We start from the raw sequence: 24,890 nt of genomic DNA on the forward strand, positions 1-24,890 counted from the left end.
ATCTGCCATAAAAAGATGTACTTATTTAAATTGAGTACCTACAAACTATATATATGTGTCATGTTCACAGACTTTGGATTGATAGTGAAATCAATATTATTAATGTAGATTTCATATGTGAATACGACTGTTTATTTGGCTTTATCAAAATGAATTGTAACTCCCAAAAATGCTATCTGCTCGGGGTGCAGTGAATGGTTCCAACCAAGTAGCACACATTTTCAAAATAAGATAAAAATGTTCATCAATACGTATAATCAGGATGTTGCAACATCATTTTGATATATGTTATCCTTTATAATAATAATAATTTCTGAATAGGATCTACACATGATAATAAACCGTTGAATCTACCACGTGACGTTCACCGTTGTGACGCTTTAGATAGTTTTATTTTTTTACCCACAATGCCGTGACGTTGCAGAGCGCGACGCCGCCGCCAAAGTAAAGATGGCGGACTTGTCGGGGACCGAGCTGTCAGAGGAGAAAGAGGCTGAAATTGAGCTAAAGAAAAGACAGAAACGACCGTGGGAAGATTTGCACAAGTCCGGTAAAATCGGTCTGACACCGGAACTGCCGGAAACGTTGAGCTTTTACGATATTAGCGCTGTCAGGAGGGAGCAGCGGGAGCAGCCAGCAGGTAACCCTTGGATCCGACGCCACCGACGTTACAGCGCATGCGCCTTAGTTGTGTTATCTTTGCTTTAACGACTGTCGTGGCGGCGTGAATGTGATATTATACCGACAGCAGTCTTCTTTTTAATACGTTATTTACGTGTGAGGAGGAACGTTATGTTGTTTAAACTGTCGACTGCTGTCAACGAGTTGTAGTTTTTATGTATGTCTTCTCCTGTTCACAACAACAACAACCAATGGACACGATAACGATAACGTCATTCTTTAAAACTACTTCTGCAGCTCTAACTCTGTTCAGCTACTGTGGTGATAACTACAGTTAATTTGCATGTCTGCGTTAAATTCAGTGGGCAGTAGATAGTGTGTTAGTTTGGTAAAATACTCTTTATTTAACCCCTTTTTTTCTTTCTTTTTTTACGAATTATGCTTTTAAGGTGTGGCGCAAAATTATGTCACCCAATCAGATTATGTGACTTGAGAAATGTCGTGCCTTAATATTTGATAGTGACATTTCGTGCTGATGAAGTTATTTGATTTGTGGATCAGTTTAACAATATAATTGTATAATTGTTGCAGTTATTTTTTAAAGCCAAAACTGGTTTCTCCAATGTGAGGATTATATGTTATTAGTTGTTGTTAAATATCTTCAGGTCTGGTTGAACGACTCATGTAAGCCACCTATATTATAACAGGAATGTGTAACCATGCTCTATCATTTCATGGACCAGTTAGCTAATCAATTAATCCAGAAAAAGATGAAAATAATCATGAGTTGCAGACCTACTGTAGTGGCAATGATGGGTCACGCATCCAAATATATCCCTTGACGTCCATATAGGCCTCTTAATATTATTCTAATCTAAATAAAACATATTCGTGAATAATTATTAATAGAGTTTGCAGTGGTGGTCTCTACCTTAAAAGTCTTCAATGAGTCACACCTGTTTTTACCTTAACCCGGCACATTGTGCATGTATCTGATCAGGTGAAGGGCACGTCTGATGGTCGGTAAATACGACTTAAATAGATCGTGGACAGTTTCAAATACGAATACTAGACACTGTAGCTGGCATAAGATGCATATTTTCACAAGAAGCATCATTTCTAATTTAATGATAATCTACTGCAATGTTATTGGGCCCTAGTTTATGTAACCGTGAACTGTATAGCAAAAAGCACCTTTTTAAAATATGTGATATTTTAGGATACATCCAGACTGAGGATATAACAGCTTGTTTGATATGACATTTTTTTTTTTCCTTTTTTTTACATTTATGAAACTACGTTTATACAATATATATAGATATATATATAGATACAAAATATATATTGTTATATATTGTTATAACGTAGTTTCATAAATGCAAAAAAAGTAAGAAAGGAACTTGTTATACTACGTTCTTACAATATATATATTGTTATTGTTATAAAGTAGTATATATATATATTATATATTTCCAATATATATATATTGTTATAAAGTAGTTTCATAAATGTAAAAAAATGTAGAAAGGGAACTTTTTATACTACTTTATAACAATATATTGTTATATATATATAAATATATTGTTATTGTTATAAAGTAGTATATATATATTATATTTTTACATATTTACAATATATATATATTGTGATAAAGTAGTTTCATAAATGTAAAAAAATGTAAAAAGGGAACTTTTTATACTACTTTATAACAATATATTTTTATATATAAATATATTGTTGTTATAAAGTAGTATTTATATATTATATTTTTATACATTTAAATATATATATATTGTTATAAAGTAGTTTCATAAATGTAAAAAAATGTAAAAAGGGAACTTTTTATACTACTTTATAACAATATATTTATAAATATATTGTTATAAAGTAGCTTTATGAATGGAAAAAAATAGTACAAACTGTAAAAGTGACTAAATTAATGTATAAGAAACTCTTAAAATTTGACTTTTTTTGCATTTAGCAAACTACTTCAGTTTATATATATTGTCATTAAGTAGTTTAATAAATGAAAAAAAAGTCAAATTGTAAAAGTGTCTAATTCATTAATTTAGTCACTTTTCCGGTTATTCTGAATATGTAAAATGGCGCTCTTTCTGTAAACATGCAGTCTTTTACAAGGTGAGCTAGTTTTAAAGTCACCGCACTCACTTTCTCTCCCAGTCATGGTGACAGAACCTGTAAATCACAGAGGAATTTACTTTGCATTGCAAAGCTGTTTTCATGGAGCATTTAATCAAAACAGTGAGCTGAGAATATCGTTAAACCTGCAAACTTTTTTTCCCCCCAGTGTCACTTTGTGAAAGTGTGACACTGGAAACGCCTCATTGTGCCCGGCGGCTCTGGCTCTGTGATTGTTGTGCAGACAACGGCCTTTTGTGGTAACGCTGGCCCTCTGATGTTGTTCCAGATCCGTCGTTGACACGCTTCATTAGCGCGGAGCTCACCAGAGGCTACTTCCTGGAACACAATGAGGCAAAGTACACGGAGCGCAGAGAGAGGGTCTACACATGCATGCGTATTCCCAAGGAGCTGGAGAAGGTACTATGATATTTACTCTGCAAGTCCTGAACTCTTTCTCTAAGCTCACCGACCCTCCTGCACATTCTCCACCGATCCCAAACTCAATGAAGTGTTTTTTTGGTCAGTTATCAAGTATAAATCACCAAAGATGAATTGGTTGAAGCTTCATAAATGAAGATATAACCAGCTTACTTTCTCTGTTAATCATCAATCTTTAAAAACGTTCAGTTTTATATAAGCGGTGGATCAGATTAAGTTTGACATTTTCATCACTTTAGACCAGCGGTTCTCAAACCTCTAGTGGTGTGCGGTGGTACTACAGGAGGAAACGCAGAAATACCATTTTTGAGAACTTCACAAGTTCAAAGTACACAGTCATAAAACTAGGTCTTTCATAAATACATGTTGAATTGCCTGTACATGTTTACCTTACGCCATTAACAGGTTATGTGTCTGCGACGGCCAAGACTCACTGATTCTTGGCGTTTTGCCAAAAAAACAATCCCTGTGAGAATGGCTTTCTCAATGATCAACGTTGAGCTCTTGTTTTGAAGGGCACCAGCAGAAAAGCCACTCTCAATTCATGCTTAATGTTGAGCTCTTGTTTTGAAGGGCACCAGCAGAAAAGCTACTCTCAATTCATGCTCAATGTTGACCTCTTGTTTTGAAGGGAAACTGCAGAAAAAAACACTCAATTCATGCTTAATATTGAGCTCTTGTTTTGAAGGGCAACAGCAGAAAAGCCACTCACAATTCATGCTCAATATTGAGCTCTTGTTCTGAAGGGCAACAATGGGAAAGCCACTCTTAATTCATGCTCAATGCTGAGCTCTTGTTTTGAAGGGCAACAGCAGAAAAGCCATTCTCACGGAGATTGTTTCTTTGGCAAAACACCAAGAATTAGCGAGTCTTGGCAGTCGCGCACATATAACCTGCTAGCGGCGTAACGTACACATGTACACGTAAGTACATGCATTTATTAATTACTTTTTTTATGTCTGTGTACTTTGAACTTGTATATGTGAAATTCTAAATATTGGTCTTTCTGCATTTCCTCCTGCGCCCCACCTGTAGTACCACTGCGCCCCACTAGAGGGCCCCGTCCCACAGTTTGAGAACCACTGCTCAATGTGTGACGTGATGATGACACGTGACCAATTAAAACAAGACAACACAGGTTAACATGTTCTTTAAGTATGCAGAAGACCCACATTGGTGTTAAAACCACACAATAAACAGCAGTGCAATGTTTTGTTTATTGTTTTGCGGAGTTGAGTTTAAACTCTCTGCAGAAAGACGCTCGAACAGGTGAGGACCAGGTGAGCCCGGACCGGCCGAGCGCTCACCGGCTGGGTTTCCCCCTTTGGGGGTCGGGTGAGGAATGTGTGTAAACAAGTCGCAGAAGCCACCAATGAGAGCGTGACTCTCCCACACGCCTTCATGTCTCCCTCAGTCAGAGGGGAGGGAGGGAGGAGAGGTTCAAAGTCACCTCTTTTTTCTTCTTAAAGACACGTGTGTGTGTGTGTGTGTGTGTGTGTGTATGTACGCATGTGTGTATGTATATGTGTACGTATGTATGTAAGTAAGTAAGTAAGTAGCTTTTATTGTCAATTTCTTCACATGTTAGACATACAAAGGAATCGATCGGACGTTTCCCACTCTCCCACGGTGAAACATATAAAAGTGCACAGGCACAACAGATAAGACAAGACATTTCCTAATACTAAGTAAACATAAAGATAAAGATTCACGTACAGTTGTTATAAATACTATATATATAAATACTATAAATACGTAATATAATTTTAGACAAGTGAAGACAAGTGATTAAAGTGCAGAGTTTTGAGTGATTTTTTTAGGGGGGCGGGGGGGATTTTCAGCTTCCTGTCAGACTGGAGGATATGGCTGGGAGGAGTGAGGGGAGAGAATTTAGCTTCCTGACAGCTTGGTGTATGAAGCCATTACTGAGTCTGGTGGTGCGGCAACGGAGGCTCCTACACCTTCTTCCAGAGGGTAGGAGGCTGAACAGACTGTGTGCAGGGTGGCTGGTGTCATTCACAATGGAGGTCGCTCTCCGGGTGAGGCGGGTGGTGTAAATGTCTTGTGGGGCACCAATGATCTGACCAGCTGTGTTCACTGTGCGTTGCAGTGCTTTCTTGCTGTGTTCAGTGCAGCTACTGCCCCACACACGGTGCCCCGGTAGAATGTGTTCAGGACGGGTAGGGGAGCTTTCGCTCTCTTGAGCTTGCGGAGGAAGTAGAGGCGCCGCTGGGCTTTCTTCGTGAGTGATGCAGAGTTGGTTGCCCAGGAGAGGTCCTCACTGATGTGCACCCCCAGGAATTTGGTGCTGCTCACTCGCTCCACAGCAGCACCATCGATGGTCAGTGGTGGGTGCACAGTGTGGCTTTTCCTGAAGTCAACCACAATCTCCTTTGTTTTGATGACATTCAGCAAGAGGTTGTTGTCTCTGCACCACGTGGTCAAAAGGTTGACCTCCTTCCTGTAGTGGGTCTCATCGTTCTTGGTGATGAGACCCACCAGAGTTGTGTCGTCCGCAAACTTCACCATGTGATTGGTGCTGTAGGTTGTTGTGCAGTCGTGAGTCAGCGGGGTGAAGAGCAGGGGACTGAGCACTGTTTTTGTTTTGTTGATTGTTTTCTGTATATGTAGGTATGTGTGTGTATATATGTTTATATGGGTGTGTGAATTTGTATGCATGTGTATATGTTTATAGGTTTAGGTATATATATATATATATAGGTATATGTATATGGTTCTCTAAAATAAGTATTTTCATGAAAGCATAGGTTAGGGCACTTATAAGCTTGATAGCTTCAGCCTTGACCCTTTCGGTCGGCCACTTTCTTCTTTTGTTGAAATTTTGATTTTTGTATATTATTGCTGATCGAAATAAACTAAACTAAACTAAACAGCCTTGTGGGGCCCCTGTGCTGAGTGTGATGCTGCTCGAGGTGTTGTTGCCGACTCGTACCGCTTGTGGCCTCTCACTGTGTACATACATAAACACACACACACATAGTGTGTATATGTGTATGTATTTATGTACGTATGTGTGTATGTATATGTGTACGTATGTGTGTGTGTATTTATGAATGTATATGTGTGTGTTTATGTATGTATTTATGTGTGTATGTATATGTGTACGTATGTATGTACATATGTATGTGTGTATTTATGTATGTCTGAATGATTGTATGTGTGTGTGTATTTATTTATGTGTGTATGTCTGAATGAATGTGTGTGTATGTATGTATGTATATATTTGTGTATGAATGTGTATTTATGGATGGATGTATTTGTGTGTATTTGTATATTTATTTATGTAGGTGTGTATTTATATATGTATGTATTTGTGTATGTATATGTGTACATATGTATATTTATGTCTGAATGATTGTATGTATATGTTTGTGTATTTATATATGTATGTGTGTATGTATATGTGTACATATGTGTGTATGTATGTATGTCTGAATGATTGTATGTATGTGTGTATTTGTGTATGTATGTGTGTGTGTCTGCTGCATCTTTGCTTTAGGCTGCATCTCGGTGTCCCACGAGATGCTTATTATTGATAACCTCCCAAAAAAATAAGAGAAGTGCAAATTTTTGAGATGTGAAGAAACTCCTCTCCACATAATGCTCTTGTATTCTGCCCGGAAACAGCTGTTTTCAAGAGTTATAATAACCATAAATCATCTTACAATCAACATTACTGTTACAATAATATACAGTGATCATACTTTCTCCCATGTTTCCCTCAATATGTTCTTCATAACATCCCTTATTAATGAGCATATCTTCATATGTATTAATTAAAAACATAGGCTCTCATTTACATGTGCAAGTACTTATAAAGTCCACGAAATGTGTGCAATCACGTAGGTACACTGTGTCTAGAAACATGAAGTTTTTGGTCAGCGCTTCCTCTGTATTGGTTTTGAATTTACATTTGCTTAGAAAATCAATTATCTTTGTATTTAATATCACATGTCACTTTAACACTTACAGAACCTTGTCTACATAAGTTATCTGCACTTTTATTTCACACTATTGTAGCTTTTTGTCTTGTTTTATTTGGTTGTTTTCTTTCTTTTGACACATCTAAATGACGTCGTCCCCGCTGTCGCTCGTGGTTTTGACCTCGGGGACTCGTTTCTGTGTGACTCCTCCAGCTCATGACCTTCGGCTTCTTCCTGTGCGTGGACGCCTTCCTGTACGTCTTCACGCTGCTGCCCCTCCGGGTGCTGCTGGCAGGGCTCCGCCTCCTCACCCTGCCGTGCTGTGGCTTCAGGTCAGAACCCGAACACGCACAAAAAAAGACGACATATATATATATATATATATATATATATACACTCACAGCAAGACACACAGTTATACTTTAGATTTTTCACATTTTGAAGAGAAAATGCTTGAAACTTATTATTAAAATGCAACTTTAACGATGTCGCAGTTGCAGCTGCATCTCTGTTCAGGAAGTAGGAAAAAGGCTCTTATTATTATTATGTTCACCTAATTTAGAAGTTTTTTCAACCAGCTCTGTGTCTTCACGGTTTGGTATATTTGCATTATTTGGATTAAAGTAATGAATAAAAATATCAGTCTTCCTTTTTGATTTCTTTGTTTTAAAAGGACAAATCAGCCCAAATGGTGCAAAAAACGACTTTGTGAGAAAAGTGTCCGCATTGTTTCTTTCTTCTCACCAGTTTACGACTTTTAATTGTGAATTTCCCCCGAAACAGGCAACGGATACATTTATATATTTATATATATATTTAAATATATATTTATATATATTTATATATTTATATATATATATTCATTATATATTTATATATGTATGTATGTATAAACCTTTCTTAGTAAGGACTACTTTTCCTTTGGGTTCTTTAAGTCAATTTTTTCTGTATATTTTGATGCTGAAACTTTTGAACTTTTACTGGAATGCAGAATATATTGAGAAAACTTTCTACCACTGAAAAGCAGTCCAGTAAACAGAGTGAGACGCCCCCCCCCCCCGCCCCCCCTCGCACACACCTCACCCTCTGTCTGATCTCCCCCCCCCCCCGCTGCAGCGCACGCACATGCCCGTACTGCAGGAGAAGCAGGTACGCTCCCTCAAGCCGGTCCGGGCTTCATCAATGTTATCGCTGTCCCTGAACGGGCCTCCTCCATCTCTCTCTCCACCTCCATTGTGTCTGCCCATGCACAGCTTGGCACCTCGCATCACGTTTCCATTCCCACCCAAGCCGGAGTTGTTGGTTGTTGTTGTTGTTGTTGTTGTGGTGGTTGTTCCATGCTCACCGCCACGTTGCTCGTCAGTGACACGCGCTCACAAATCCGGAGGGCTGCTGACGGTACAGCTCCACTGGAGCAGCTCGGGCCTCATTTGTCTTCCAGTCGGTTGTTGTTAAGGAAGAGGAAAACATGTCCACCTCCACCCGCCCCCCCCCCCCCCCCAAACCCTCCACCCTCCACCTCTCCACCCTCCACCCCTCCACCCTCCAGCTGCTCTGCAGGTAGCAAACTCGCTTCTCTAACATGGTTTAGTTTCAAAATCTTTCTGGGGCAGAGTCTTCACGCCTATTAGTCTAATGCACCGTGAATGACACACACATATACAGCTGACTGCACTGCAACACACACACACACACACACACACACACACACACACACACACACACACACACACACACACACATACTGTTAATGTGTTTCATGGAGATGATGCTTCTAGAATAGAGATAGTGAACGCTGCTTTGTAGCAACGCTCTTGATTATCGATGAATTTAGTTTAATAAGTTAAACTGGTTCCCGACTTTTAAATGTGAAGATTTGCTGCTTTTTATGTTTCACGCGATTTGTAAATTAAATATCTTTTTTTTTTCATCTTCAAATTAAATAATACGTTTGAAGACGTGAACTTAGGAATTTTTCATTTGGGCTTGATTTAGTAACTTATTTAATATATTTTTTAAATGAAACATTTTATTTACTACATATATATATATATTTATATATATATATGTATCTTTTATATTTTACTTCCCAATGTATTTTTACATATTTATTTAAACTTCTCTCTCTTTCCTCTTCCGCTACATCACGCTCGATATTAAAGGTATATTAATTTATTGTAAACTATTATAAATTGAGCACTGGACAAAAACAACTTATTGCCAAGAGGGGGAAAACTCCATTATTAAATGGGTTTATTTATGTATTTTGCACATGAACAACTAGATGGCGGCCACTGGGTGGAGCTGTCGCTTCAGGGAAAACAAACCACGAGAAATCTTTCAAATATCACGTGGCAGTCTGGTCGTTGAATCTGAATTCCTTTTTGTCATATGTGAGATAAAAACAACACGTGTCCATCGCTGTCATGTGACCTCATCAGTGTAAACGCTGTTCATTATGAGGACTATAAAACTCGTCTTGTATATGAATGCTTTGAGCAAAAAGAAGGCCCAGATGTTCATCTCCACATCTTCCCCAAACTCGAGCCGTCCTCTCGCCTCTCCTAAAATAGCTCCACGCCCTCCAGGTCTTTGCTTCCATCCGACACCTGATTTTTTATTTTTCCTTTTCTCATGTTTAAAAAAGAAAAAAGAAAGAAAGTGTAACGAGGTGAGGAGGAGTAGCAGAACCAATCAGCAGCCCCTAAAGTTAACCAAGGTAATGATGGCGGTTGGAGTAGCTCATCGCTGTCCTGTGCTTTAGTCTGTGTTAGTGTAGAAGCATATATACGTTAGAAGATTAATCTGTGTGCTTCATACTGGTGTTCATGGAGAATTGGTTCAACGTGTGCGACATGAAAAGAGCTGGTTCTCTCTCTCCCTCCCTCTCTCTCTCCCTCCCTCTCTCCCTCTCTTCCCCTCTCTCTCTCTCTCTTCCCCTCTCTCTCTCTCCCTCTCTTCCCCTCTCTCTCTCTCCCTCTCTTCCCCCCTCTCTCTCTCTCTCTCTCCCTCTCTTCCCCTCTCTCTCCTCTCTCTCTCTCTCTCTCTCTCTCTCTCCCTCCTCTCTCTCTCTCTCTCTCTCTCTCCTCCTCTCCTCTCTCTCTCCTCCTCTCCTCTCTCTCTCCTCTCTCTCTCCTCCTCTCTCTCTCCTCCTCTCTCCTCTCTCTCTCTCTCTCTTCCTCTCTCTCCCTCTCTCTCTCTCTCTTCCTCTCTCTCTCTCTCTCTCTCCTTCCCTCTCTCTCTCTCTCTTCCTCTCTCTCTCTCTCTCTCCTCTCTCTCCTCTCTCTCTCTCCTCCTCTCTCTCTCCTCCTCTCTCTCTCCTCTCTCTCTCTCCCTCTCTATCTCTCTCTCCTCTCTCCCTCCCTCTCTCTCTCTCCCTCTCTCTCTCTCTCTCCCTCTCTCTCTCTCTCTCTCTCTCTCTTCCCCCCCCCCGTCGGTTATCCCCGTCATAGTAGACACTGAGTAGCCGGTCTAATTATGAAAGACGTGCGTTGCCGTTCTTGCAGTATGTGGCGGCTCAGCCTGTGTGTGTGTGTGTGTGTTATTCATCCATTTTTATTTTGTCCACCCAACACATGTTTTTTTTTTTGTAATAAACATTTCTGTCCAAGATGCTGCTGCACCCCAGGGCGAGCTCTGGAACCGCCCAGTGGGGAGCGTGTCGGCCGAGTCCTTCTGATTCGGACCTCGTCCTCCCCTCTCTCTTCCCCCTGTACTGGCCTTCTCCAGCTGCTCTTATGAAGGCAATAAAAGCCACAACAATGAAAAAGAACATCAATTTTGGTAAAATATGTAAGATAGCAAAAACACTGTTCGGTAGATAAGAAAAGCAAATAATGGATCTTCATGAAAACCAAAAGCACAGAACAACAACATGTTGAGGAGATAAATGTTATGAAGGAGATAACGTTCCCTAGGAAGCAGATAGTCAATTTAATATTTGATATTGTGGTTTTTTGTGTGCTATCGCTCCTTTTCCCCCCTTTTGTGTGGGATATCTCATTTTGAACAGAAATGAATTTTTCACCCCTCCATGTTGTTGTTGTTTTTGTTTATCATCTGTGTTATTGCATGTAATGAGTAGCAGAGATCCTTCATATAGCCAGTAGCCCTGCAGTCACGGTTATTGCTACTACCATCTGCATACAAACACATTATATTCTCTATATTGGAATATAATGACCCGATGGTTATTGTGTTTATATATGAATATACAGCACTATCAGCATGCATGTGTGTGTGTGTGTGTAAGTATGTGAGGATGCTCTGAAAGGTGGGTGAAATGTGTCTTTACAGTCAATCCGGATGCTATAAGTCGATCCCTGTGTTTATGTGTGTGTGTGTGTGTGTGTGTGTGTGTGTGGTCAGCGGGTCTCGGCTGCTGCAACCGGCGCAGGTGTGCGACGTGCTGAAGGGTCTGATCATGGTGCTGTGCTTCTCCATGATGCACTACGTCGACTACTCCATGATGTACCACCTGATCAGAGGGCAGTCCGTCATCAAACTCTACATCATCTACAACATGCTGGAGGTACCGCACTTTGGGCTATTTTATTTTATTTCATTTATTTTTATTTTGTTATTTGTTTAATATTTATTATTTTCTAAAAATGTTTGACCGGTGTCACGTGCATTTCGATGAAGCCGAGCGTCGTCATGACGACGATGAGACATTCCGCCGTTTGTCACCGTTACGTTTTTGATGGCGTCCGTCATCCCTCTCTCAGGTGGCCGACCGCCTCTTCTCCTCCTTCGGCCAAGACATCCTGGACGCTCTGTACTGGACGGCCACCGAGCCCAAAGAGCGGAAGAGAGACAGCATAGGAGTCATCCCTCACTTCCTGATGGCCGTCTTGTACGTCTGTATCCTTCTCGTGAATGAAGGGTCTCGGGAACATGCCCGTAACGGACTGTTCCTTTGCCGGGTCCGTTGGCGCTGCGTCACGTGGCCGACAGACGGCAGAATTAAATCAGTTTCAGATTTCTTTCAATGAGACGGACGTGAACTAAAAGACAGATATTGATTCATATTTTCTGCTGGCCAAAAGGACCTGGACCAGTGCATTATGGGTATTTGTGCTTTTTCTAAAGTGCATCTTTGCATTTGATTTTTTTATCCATCTTTTTCTATATTGATTAATGCATGGATAAACTCGAACGGGCACGCGAATGGGCACTCGGTAGAGCGCATAGCTTCGCATATCGCAAGATTGGGCATTGAATTATGAACATTTTGGCATTATTTGCATGCCAATTGGATACAAATGTACCGCACTATGGTAAGATTTGACTTTTTCATGACCTTGACCTTGACCTTTGACCCGATCGATCCCAAAATCGAATCAAATGGCCCCCGGATAATAACCAATCATCCCACCAAATGTCATGCGATTCGGTTTAATACTTTTTGACTGATGCGAATAACACGCACGCATACAAATACACGGCGATCAAAACATAACCTTCCCCATTTTCAATGCGAAGGAAATGACTTGTTCTGTACATTCTGAGCATTTAACTAACGATGTCATCATGCCGAAGAAGGGGTGGGACCATGTGGGTTTTTATGATGACTCAACCTTTTTTTTATTATTATTTCTTATAAACGCTCATAATATGTTCTTCGTGGTGAGTTTCTATTATTGGGAAGATCATCAAAGTGAGCTGGAAAAGTTGTCTGCCACGAATAAAGGAAAAATCTAATCTAAAACAAGGAGAGTCTGAATTAAAAAATATATGAATTATCATGAAAGAAAGAACTCTGATATTTAGTTATTCATCCTCTCTGTGTGCAGCGGGGGCCTCAGGATTTAAAAGTGGGGGTCAAGAGATCCTCTTGTGTTTGAGGTCCATTGGAAGGTGGTCTGTCTGAGGATTATGATGCATAACTTTAAGTTTTTATAACCTTTAAAGTGTTTTCTTGAGGTGGTTGCATTGGTTCCTTGAGGTCTTCCTGAGCGTCTCCTCCTCAGTCCTCCACGCCATCCTCATCATGGTGCAAGCCTCCACCCTCAACGTCGCCTTCAACTCACACAACAAGTCCCTGCTCACCATCATGCTGTCCAACAACGTGAGTGCTTACACACACACACACAGACACACATACACCACACACACACACACACATGCATGCTCAGACACACAACACACAGACAGACACACGCACACAGACACATACACACAACACACACACCACACAAACTTGCATGCACACACAGACACACCACACACACACGCATGCACACAGACACATGCACCACACACACACCATATACACACACAACATGCACCACGCACACCACAACACACGCACCACACACACGCATGCACACACACATATACATATATATATATATATATATTAAATCTAAATATATATATATATATATTTAATCTAAATATATATATATTAAATCTAAATATATATATATATATATTGAATCTAAATATATATATATATGTAAAATCTATATATATATATATTGAATCTAATTATAAATATATATTAAATCTAAATATATATATATATATATATTGAATCTAAATATATATATATATTAAATCTATATATATATATATATATAGTGCAGATGTTTCCCAGAAAGAATCAACTTGGCTTGTGGAGACATTAATACATACATGACACATACATGACACATACATGACACATACATGTTGCAGCGTTACGTTTGGTCTGTTTGTTTTTCTGCCGCTGACTGCGTTTCCTCCTCTTTTTGTTCTGCCGTTCAGTTTGTGGAGATCAAAGCGAACGTGTTCAAGAAATTTGAGAAGAACAACTTATTTCAAATGTCGAACAGCGGTAAGTTATTCAACGTCATGTAATTATTGAAGAGAGAACCAAAAACAAATATGGTGCTTAATTGAAAAACATCTGTATTATATACGTGTATATATATATATGTATTTGTTTTCAGTCCACATTCATAGAGACTGAAACATAATATTCTGTAAAAAAACATTAAAATGTTAATTTCTCATCTTTTTTCTTTTCCACACGCTGTTTATGACTCCATCCATGTTGTTTTAACAGTCATACAACACAGAGATATTCAATGTGCTCTGCATATCCCTGTTTATTTATTCCCCCAGTCGCTCTCTTTGTATTCTAATGACAGCGGAAGACAATCGGCCTCAATCAGCCGCCATTTCCCTCCTCGCCATTTCCCTCCTCGCCGTTCACCCGCATCACTAATGTCCTGCTTATGCAGCTGAGCAACTGGCAGAGATGATGATGGCGTGCTAAACGTTTACATCTCTGAATTATAGTCGATGGATGTTTAAAGTGACTGTGATGTGATGCCTGAAAGGTTACGCCATTTTTGTTGTTGTTGTTGTTTTTGTGCTCTCACATCGTGTTCATTCGGCCCTGCAGATATCAAGGAGCGCTTCACCAGCTACGTCCTCCTGCTCATCGTCTGTCTCAGGAACATGGAGCAGTTCTCGTGGAACCTGGGTAATCGCCGGCTTTTAACAAATATTTATATTTCAACCTGTGAAACGTTTAAACTTCATGAAGACGTCCGCGGCCGCTAAATATTCAGAAAACTAAGCCGAGCGGCTTCTGTCCTGCTGGTTTTGGTTTTTAATCTGCAACACCTTGGGGATTTATATTCTCTCTCTCTCTCTGACGGGGTTTGTATAGAAAACTAGAAAAAGTCCTGGAATTAATTTTTTTAAATTTCCAGACCTGGAAAAAAGTCCTTGCAAAAAATATATATATTTCAAAAATGTTTTGAAAAATCATGGAAAATTCTTAGTTTGATTAAAAAGAGTAAACATTTATTTAAATATGTATTCTTTTTAATCAAACTATTGTCTCGTTAATCTATGTCATTTAAGGTAAATACTCGTGTATACAACCGAGATTTCACAACATGTTTGGTCATGGAAATTTGGTTTAAAATCCTGCACACCCATTGGTCGACGTGCGTCTGAACCCTGGGAGGCGGTGTTTCTGTTCCGAGGTTAAATAACGATTCCCATGTGACGGACACGTGACGCCTTCTCCTCCCCAGACCACCTGTGGGTGCTGTTCCCCGACGTCTTCATCGTCGTCACCTCCGAAGTCGCCGTCGACATCATCAAACACGCCTTCATCACCAAGTTCAACGACATCACCGCGGACGTGAGGGCCGCGCCCGTCGCACGTAGCAGCGCTCCTTACGGGACGGCACGCGGTGCGTTCCCTCAACTCTGACTGACAGGCTCCGTGTTCTGGCTCCTTTCCCCCAGGTGTACAGCGAGTACCGGGCCAGCTTGGCGTTCGAGCTGGTCAGCAGTCGGCAGAAGAACGTAAGCGGCTCGTCTCGTTGCACTCTCGTGGGAAAAAAAAATGCCGGGTGTGACGTAACGTGTGCTTGTCCGTCACCGCGTAGGCCTGCACAGACTACAGCGACTCGGTGGCCCGGAGGATGGGCTTCATCCCTCTGCCGCTGGCTGTCCTGGTGAGAGCGGCGTCTCCGTTGCTCTCCGGACACCCGAGTGCCGGGAAGAGAGTTCGGCGTGCACCGGCAGCCGTTTTTGTTTATTTATTCCTATTGTTCCCGCAGCTTATCCGGGTGGTCATGACCTCGGTGAAGGTGCAGGGAGCTCTCTCCTACACGTGTGTGTTCCTCTGTTATCTCGGGTAAGTCTATTTACAAGTTACTCTCTCAAATTCTTTAAATATCTCCGTTGTTACACGATTGTTTTTTGGCAGATCGTCCCGCCCACTAAACACAATTTTAAGCTTTTAAACCTTATATTCCACTGAACTTTGCATTTTTGTAATTTTCTTTTTTCTGGCTGTAAACATGTAGCTCCGTCGAAGAGTTTCCCCTCGAGGGGCGAAGAATACAGCGTTGTCATCTCGAGTGCCATCTCTCTCTCTCCCTCCTCCTCCTCCTCCTCCTCCTCCTCCTCCATCTGCAGGCTGGTGACGCTGAAAGTGTTGAACAGCATCGTGCTGCTGGGGAAGTCGTGCGTCTACGTGAAGAGGGCCAACATGGAGGACAAACTGTTCGAGAGGCCCGCCGCCGCCGCCACGCCGTCCTCGTCTGGGAAACCGCCCGGCCGAGCGGAGCAGGCCAGGTGTTCCACGCCGTCAGGTAAACAAACCCACGGACAACAATAATAATAAATAAATAAATAATATAAAATATAAAATAGATACAATTTAAATAAATTATTAATTAATAAATAAAATATAAATAAATAAATCCCTTTCCAGACTCCAAGCCTTCTGCTTTGAATACACAAATGTTTTCACCAATATCCCCAAATAAATGCTGGCACGTTAGACATTGGAGAGTTTATTGTGCGCTCTCATATCTTCAGCATGAAAGGTTCAGAGAGCCCGTCGGAGCCCTCGGTGGAGATCATTGTGCAGCTTTGATTTTGGATATAAGCAACGTATACATGCTGTGAAAAAAGTACTTTCAGTTTTTGTGGCAGGCAAGTGGACTTATTTTGTATTTCACGAAAGCTTTGGATGAAAGAACACTGGAATATTTAACAGAATTGGGAAGTTGCATCACATTTTGGAGATGTGAAAAACCGGCGGAGCGTCCCCGGTGCGACTCTGGAATACATATCTTGTAAGTAAGGCGTCCTGGGATTTAATTATTCTCATGAATAACGGCAAAGCTGCTTTTTATCTCTACACGTTGACCTACACATCTTCCAATGATCTCTTAAAAAAACACAGTTAAAAAAAAAAGTAATTTACATCCTATTTGAATACTTCTAAATCTCGATGTTTGCCCGTTGCATGCAGTTCACCAAACTGGCCACCGGAGGGATTATGTTCATATTAACATGTTCAGACATTTAGCTGATTCCTGTATCCAGGCGGATGTGTCAGCAGGTAGGAAATCAGTGTCCAGCTTCTGGCAGCCAATAGAAACACAGAAATAAACGTGTGACCTTTTAGTCATTTGTTAAACGTGGACTTTAATTCAAAAAACGAATTTAATAATTTAATAATCAAAGCAACTCTTTGCCATGAAGTCGTGTGGCTGTGGCTGAAACATTTGCATTATTGATCTTCCACCTATTGTGTCTATAATGTCAGAAATTATCCAATATGCATATTCTTATTGATATGTTCACATTTTTTTGTCCATATTCAATTTATAAACATATTAGACCTTCTTTGACTAATAGATTATTCTTGTTTATAATCTTCATGTGCATAAGATCAGTTTTATGACATTAAATTTGATTAGATTATGGCATTTGACATTTTGGAGTTTTACTTCCATCCGACCAGAGTTTAATTTGTCTGGACTCCCAAAAATATTGTACGGCCAAAACAGAACTTGAGAGTGTAATTTTTTTTTACAGTTTGACTTATTAACATCCAGATATTTACACGAGTCACCTCATTAAGATTAACGCAAATATCTTGATGCACTGTTGAATCCCCCCCCCCCACACACACACACACACATACATACCCACACACACACATATTTTTGAGGTGGCAGCATCTCCCTGTCATCCGGAGCCAAATCCCGGCCGATCTTTTTCTCCCGTGTGCCGTCTGTGTATGTGTCTGTGAGCCGCAGCTTTATGACAAAGATCCTGATGCTGCATCGCGTCATGTGACACATCAAAGGTCCACCAGCGTCAACTGAATGTGAGCTGCAGCTTAAGGCAGCACGACATATAGCGCGTATATATATATATATATGTTTGTGTGAATATATATTTGTATATTTATATATATATAAATATATACAGGACTGTCTCAGAAAATTAGAATATTGTGATGAAGTTCTTTATTTTCTGTAATGCAATTAAAAAAACAAAAATGTCATGCATTCTGGATTCATTACAAATCAACTGAAATATTGCAAGCCTTTTATTCTTTTAATATTGCTGATTATGGCTTACAGCTTAAGAAAACTCAAATATCCTATCTCTAAATATTAGAATATCATGAAAAGTATACTAGTAGGGTATTAAACAAATCACTTGAATTGTCTAATTAACTCGAAACACCTGCAAGGGTTTCCTGAGCCTTGACAAACACTCAGCTGTTATAAATCTTTTTTTTACTTGGTCTGAGGAAATATTAAAATTTTATGAGATAGGATTTTAGAGTTTTCTTAAGCTGTAAGCCATAATCAGCAATATTAAAAGAATAAAAGGCTTGCAATATTTCAGTTGATTTGTAATGAATCCAGAATGCATGACATTTTTGTTTTTTTAATTGCATTACAGAAAATAAAGAACTTTATCACAATATTCTAATTTTCTGAGACAGTCCTGTATACACAAATATATATATGTATATATACACAAATATACAACTATAAAAATAAATATATATATACATACACTATATATATATGCTAAATTTATATTTGTGTGTATATATATTTGTGTGTATAAATATTTTCACATATATATAAATATACAAATATATATATATAAATACACACAAATATATAAACATATACAAATATATATATAAATATACCAATCTATATATACACACAAATATATATTTGTTAGTGTATATATATTTATATATATTTGTGTGTGTGTATATATATTTGTATATTTATATATATATTTACATATATACAGTCATATGCAAAAGTTTGGGCACCCCTGATAATCTCCATTACTTTCATCTATAAATTGTTGGGCATTTGGATCAGGAACTTCTTTGTCATATATATAATACTTCATGGACACAGTGATATTTTAGCAGTGAAATAAGGTTTATTTGAGAAACAGAAAATATGCCATATGCATCATAAGAGAATTAGACAGGTGCATAAATTTGGGCACCCCAACAGAAAAATCACATAAATATTTAGTAGAGCCTCCTTTTGCAAAAATAACAGCCTCGAGACGCTTCTTATAGCCTCTGATGAGTGTCTGAATTCTGGATGAAGGTATTTTGGACCATTCTTCCTTACAATACATCTCCAGTTCAGTAAGGTTTGATGGGTGCCTAGCGTGGACAGCCCGCTTCAAGTCACCCCATAGATTTTCAATTATATTCAAGTCTGGCGACTGGGATGGCCATTCCAGAACATTGTAGTTGTTCCTCTGCATAAATGCCTCAGTGGATTTGGAGCGATGTTTCAGGTCGTTGTCCTGCTGGAACACCCAACTCCGCCGTAACTTCAGCTTTGTTACAGATTCTAGAACATTATTGTCAAGAATTTGCTGGTACTGAGTTGAATCCATGCGACCCTCAACTTTAACTAGATTCCCAGTACCTGCACTAGCCACACAGCCCCACAGCATGATGGACCCCCCACCAAATGTTACTGTGGGCAGCAAGTGTTTCTCTAGGAATGCTGTGTTCTTTTGCCTCCATGCGTAACGCCTCTTGTTGTGACCAAAGAGCTGTAGCTTTGTCTCATCAGTCCACAGCACTTTGTTCCAAAATGAGCCTGGCTTGTTCAAATGTAGTTTTGCATACCTCAAGCGAGCCTGTTTGTGGCGTGTGTGCAGAAAAGGCTTCTTCCGCATCACTCTCCCATACAGCTGTTCTCTGTGCAATGTGCGCTGAATGGTGGAGCAATGCACAGTGACACCATCTGCAGCAAGATCACCTTGCAGGTCTTTGGAGGTGGTCTGAGGGTTGTCCTTGACCATTCTGACCATTCTTCGCCTTTGCCTCTCCGATATTTTTCTTGGCCTGCCACTTCTGGCCTTAACAAGAACTGTGCCTGTTGCCTTCCATTTCTTAATAACATTCCTCACAGTGGAAACTGATAGCTGAAACCTCCGGGATAACTTCTTGTAGCCTTCCCCTAAACCATACTGCTGGACAATCTTTGTTTTTAGATCATTCGAGAGCTGTTTTGATGCCCCCATGTTGCCACTGTTCAGAGGAGAATCAAAGAGAAGCACAACTTGCAATTGGCTTCCTTAAATACCTTTTCTAATGATTGGATGCACCTTTCTATGGAATTGAAGGCTTAACGAGTTAATCAGACTAATTATGTGTTGCAGTTAATCAGCGATTTAGTAGGTACAGGTATTCAAATCAACAAAATGATAAGGGTGCCCAAACTTTTGCACAGCCTATTTTTCACATTTGATTTAATTGCACACAACTAAATACTGCTACACTAAATATCTTTGTCTGGGAAACACCCCAGCACTCAGTGTTAACTAGAAAATGAATATTACACAACTGTGATCTTTTTTTGGTGAAGACAGAGTAAATTATCATGCAGCCTCAGAGGGGTGCCTAAACTTTTACATACGACTGTATATACACACACATACATATATATGTATATATACACATATATATTTGTATATATATATATATAAACACAAATATACAACTATATAAATATGTATATATATATACAAATATATATTTAGATATACACACACACACAACTATATATATATATATATGTGTATATATATATTTGAATGCGAATTTCCCACACATTGTGTTGCTGGGATTTGAACCAGCAGCCTCACAGCGCCGATACTTTACTGACATGAAGCCGCTTCCGTCTGCGCCGCCGGCTTCACCTGCTGCTCCGGTGGCTTCACTGAGCAGCGCCGCCTCCATGCCGCCGCCTCCTCAGAGATCTGGATTCACGTCGCATTAGACGAGCCATCTGTCCGCACGCTCGTGTCCAGAGGGCATGACGGGTAATGAGCGCTTTCACATCAGCCATTACAAGCCCCATACGGTGGTTAACTTTTATTAAAGCTCGCGTGTCTCCCAGAGAGCGAGAACGGCTCGTTCCTGCAGTGTGAGACTAGAATCCCATTTCCTTTTTTAATCTTCTTTTGTAATGTACACCCTCGGGGACGCCGCGCGGTTTATTTACACGTGTAAATGATACGAGCCACACGGAAAAGGCTGTAATTAAGAAGAAAGGAAACGTGCGTTTTATTTTTTTACGTAGCGACCGTCACGTCCAAGTCCAACTACCCCGAGGTACAAATAAAGTCATCTTTAACGAAATTTAAAAAACATCATCAAAAATGTATTTTTCTCACAAGCTTATTGATACGGTGAACCAATGTTCGCCTCCTGTAACGTATCTCACATCTTCCGTCTCATTTGCCCGCTACATGCTTTCTGCATTCACCCCGGTTTCATGCGGTGGGATCAGGGTTGCCAGGTCTGTGTGACAAAACCAGCCCAATGGCCAATCAAAACCAGCCCAATGGCCAATAAAACCAGCCCAATATCAGAACTCAAAATATGCCCGTGCCAAACCATATACACTGCTTTTAAAGTCCATGTCCATGTGTGTACGTGCTGGTCTGGAGTCAGTTTGGTAGGATTTGGGTATAAATAAATTATTTCATTTAAAATATGGATTTTTATTTAAAGATATTCATGTAATTTGCATGCAAAATAGGTCTACCCGAACCAGCGGACACAAAATTCAACCCGCGGCAACACTTCAAAAGTAGCCCAATTCCGCGGGAAAACCGCGGACCTGGCAACACCGGGTGGGATCATCGAGGCTTTGAAACGGTGAAGTTGAAGATATGAAAACGTTGAGCTGAGAGACTCTGAAACTCCGGGTGGAGCATGAGAGTATGTTATTTTTCTTTTTTTTTAAGCCATACTCTATAGTATGTCAAAAAAATATATATTTCCCAAAAGATTGGAATGAAAATGTCCTATTAAAAAATCAAAACCAGCCACGGCATAAAAACAAAGTGATTAAAAAGTGATTAATATGAAATCTCATTTAATTATCCAATTAAAACGTCGTTAAAAGCCAAGAAAGTTTGAGCATAGTTTGAGGATTAAAGCTGCTTTACTTTCATTGTGTCAAGACTCCATAAACTACACCGACCAATGAATTAGTATATATATTTATATCAATATTTATTATATATATATATATAAATAGATCTTAAGTTACTTCTTTTATAATCTGGCGTTATAGAGAAAACTAAAAGGGGGCAGGGGGCGATTTTAGGGGGGCGGGCTACCACCCAGATACAATGGTAGGGGAAACACTGTGTGTGTGTATATGTGTGTGTGTGTATATATATATGTGTATATATATACGTATATATGTGTATATATATATTTGTATATATGTGTATATATATACGTATATATATTTCATATATATAGAGAGAGAGAATGAGAGATTTTTTGTTGTTGTTGTAAATATATAGTAATTTGTAGTCATTAAATTAAATATTTAATCACTATTCTTGACAGATGAATCCAAGATGGAGCATAACCCCGTCCCACCCTTCAGCCCACCACCACCACCACCGTCTGCCTCCTCTTCCTCCTCTTCCTCCTCCTCGGTGACCACCCAGCCGAGGCCCAGGACCGACTCGTTCCCTCCCCCGCCCGCCGCCGACCGTCCCTCTCCCGCTGCTCCGGCGAGCCGTCCCTCGACTCCGTCAGCGGAACAAGCCGCGCCGTCACTCCCCCGCGAGGAGGAAGAAGAGGAAGAAGAGGAAGCAGAGGAGGAGGGGCCACAAGGAGGAGCCTCCGAGCTGAGGCTCAGGACGCCCAACAAAGACCTGCTGGACATCGACCGCTTCACCATCTGCGGCAACCGCATCGACTGAGCGGCGGCGGTCGATGGACCAATCAGGAGAGGCGGAGAGCCGGGGGGGGGGGGCTCTTCGAGTCGGCTTCCCTCGCCAACAGCGGCAGAACGTATTTATTTGAGTCCGTACTGGCGATACAGTGAGTTCCTGTGAATATAATGGAGACGACCCCACGGGTGTGGAGGCCGGAGGTCGAGAGAAAAGACACTAAAGAAGAAGAAGAAGAAGAAAGAAGAAAGAGACAAAAAAAAAACTTTAGCAGAGAAAGACTGCCATGTATGTGTGGGGATGGTATTTGGAGTGAGTGTGAAACGGTGAATGTGAGAGCACACAAGCACTTCCTGTCTGAGGCACTTCCTGTCTGAGCCTCGTCGGAACCAGGAAGAGAGAAACTTCTCAGTTCGCTCGGCAGCCAGAATTTCAAACTTCCTTTTTACACCCCGAGTCATATTTTCATCGCCTCACGAGTGTTTCCCGTTTCACCTGATTAAAAAAAAAAATGTGTTATGGTTCTTTTTTATAAAAATATCTGCTGTCATCTAAATTTATTTACTTTTTTTTTTTTTACATACGTTTTTTTAAATCCGACACTTAAACAATTCAACGGAGAAATAGACAATCTGGAATTGGAAAGGTGTCTAAAAGGTTCCTTCAATAGTTCCTAAGCTGAAGGTCACGACCTTTGCAGGGAGTGAGATGCAGTTGGTTGTTCACAAGGTGAACAGGGAAGCAAAGAATAATAGTATATATATATATATATATATTAATGCATTCCCGAAATGATGTTTAGCTGGACTTGTCTTGTGACTTCATCTTTTTCAGGTACTCAAATTTTAAAAGGGAAGTAGACAAAAAAAACACACACCACTGGTTTGTTTTAAAGGTGACCGTCACACGGAAGTGACCTATAACTAGCCTTTCGTTCACACACACACACACAGTCAGTGCACACAACTTTAACAAGCTGCCGGTGAAACCTCTGCTCAAATGTTTAAATCCGAGAAAATAGAAGCAATATTTCCAAAAAACAAAATGCCTTTTTATTTATTTGCGCGTGTGTGTGTTTTACGTTACAAGTGGCCTGACCTTGAAATTTTTTTTCATAATAATCGACTCGTACAATTTGTACAGAATCAAGTGTAAAAATCATCTATTATTCTCAACATATCGGTTTCCATCAGCCAAATATTGAATGTATTCCACAACTCGAATGTCTGTCGTTGCAATCAGTGAATAACGTTCGTCGTGCAGCACTTTACATTTTGCATAAAGTTATTTTACAGACACAGTTTCGTGCAGCAGGCCGAGTATTTTTGGCAGAACTATATTAGACAATCCTGACAAATAATCTGGGTTAAAGTCCCGTCACACCTAGTTTACTTTCCGCTGCGTTAATCTCGCCTAATTTAACCTCGAGTAGAAGAAAGATTTCTACATGATGTAAACACATCTCCAGTTGTTTGTTTCTGTTTAAAATGTTCATTATTGTTGAAATAAGGAAGATCTTTCTATTCTCTTTATTGTTTTTGGGAGGGGGAGCTGCCAGTTGTGATGTGAAATCTGACTCCTCATCAATACTCTGTGTGGGTTTTTGGTCTCGTCTCCACCGGCCCGGAGCTCAGTCTCGATGTGGTCTGTCAGAGGGGTCCGGAACCAGGACCTGGACCACAGCTGGACCCAGCCGGGTTGGGGGGGGGCAGTGAAGTGTTCTTATGCCGGCTTTGCTACTTCAGTTCGGTTCCTTTATTTAATTCCTACCTCGATACTGTATTAAAATGCCCCCTTTTGGAATAATAAAAGTTTACTATCTTTTTTACGTGTTTTATTGAAGCGATAAGCGGCTTAACACCTCAGGAGAGATTTGTGTCTCCGAGACGTCCCGCTTCCTGATTTTGGAGTCACGGGGAGACACGAACTTCCTGCAGGTGTGAAACTACGACTTTGTAAGCGTCAGTCAATTTAATCTACTTTCCCCCGGCTGCTGATTCTGGGATTAGTCCCCAGTCATCTGTCTGTAAAGCTTGAAGAAGAATTGCAAACTGAATATGAATATCTTCTATAAAACTAAATGTGGAAGCTAATAGCATAGATAACTACGTAAAGTAATTTATTCCATCCTTCATAGTGCACAAAAACAACAGGATGTGTTTCTCATATATAAAATATTGAGTTAGGATTGTTTTGCCAATCTAGATTATTTCCTCCAAATGG

General features: G+C 40.2%; 1 protein-coding gene across 1 annotated transcript; it reads left to right on the forward strand.

Annotated features, from left to right (window-relative positions):
• The first annotated feature begins 444 nt into the window (after positions 1 to 444).
• Positions 445 to 24,491, forward strand: tapt1a (transmembrane anterior posterior transformation 1a). The gene is made up of 14 exons (XM_056439760.1): positions 445 to 640; positions 3,050 to 3,180; positions 7,359 to 7,477; positions 11,514 to 11,676; positions 11,873 to 12,008; positions 13,118 to 13,215; positions 13,896 to 13,965; positions 14,539 to 14,619; positions 15,182 to 15,291; positions 15,399 to 15,458; positions 15,542 to 15,610; positions 15,716 to 15,792; positions 16,077 to 16,252; positions 22,336 to 24,491. Exons 1-14 carry the CDS (start codon positions 451 to 453, stop codon positions 22,695 to 22,697), a joined length of 1,842 nt encoding a protein of 613 aa, XP_056295735.1. The 5' UTR covers positions 445 to 450; the 3' UTR covers positions 22,698 to 24,491.
• Positions 24,492 to 24,890: the final 399 nt, after the last annotated feature.

This window comes from Pseudoliparis swirei, chromosome 19, assembly GCF_029220125.1.
Source record: "Pseudoliparis swirei isolate HS2019 ecotype Mariana Trench chromosome 19, NWPU_hadal_v1, whole genome shotgun sequence".
In the NCBI taxonomy this organism is placed as follows: domain Eukaryota; kingdom Metazoa; phylum Chordata; class Actinopteri; order Perciformes; family Liparidae; genus Pseudoliparis; species Pseudoliparis swirei.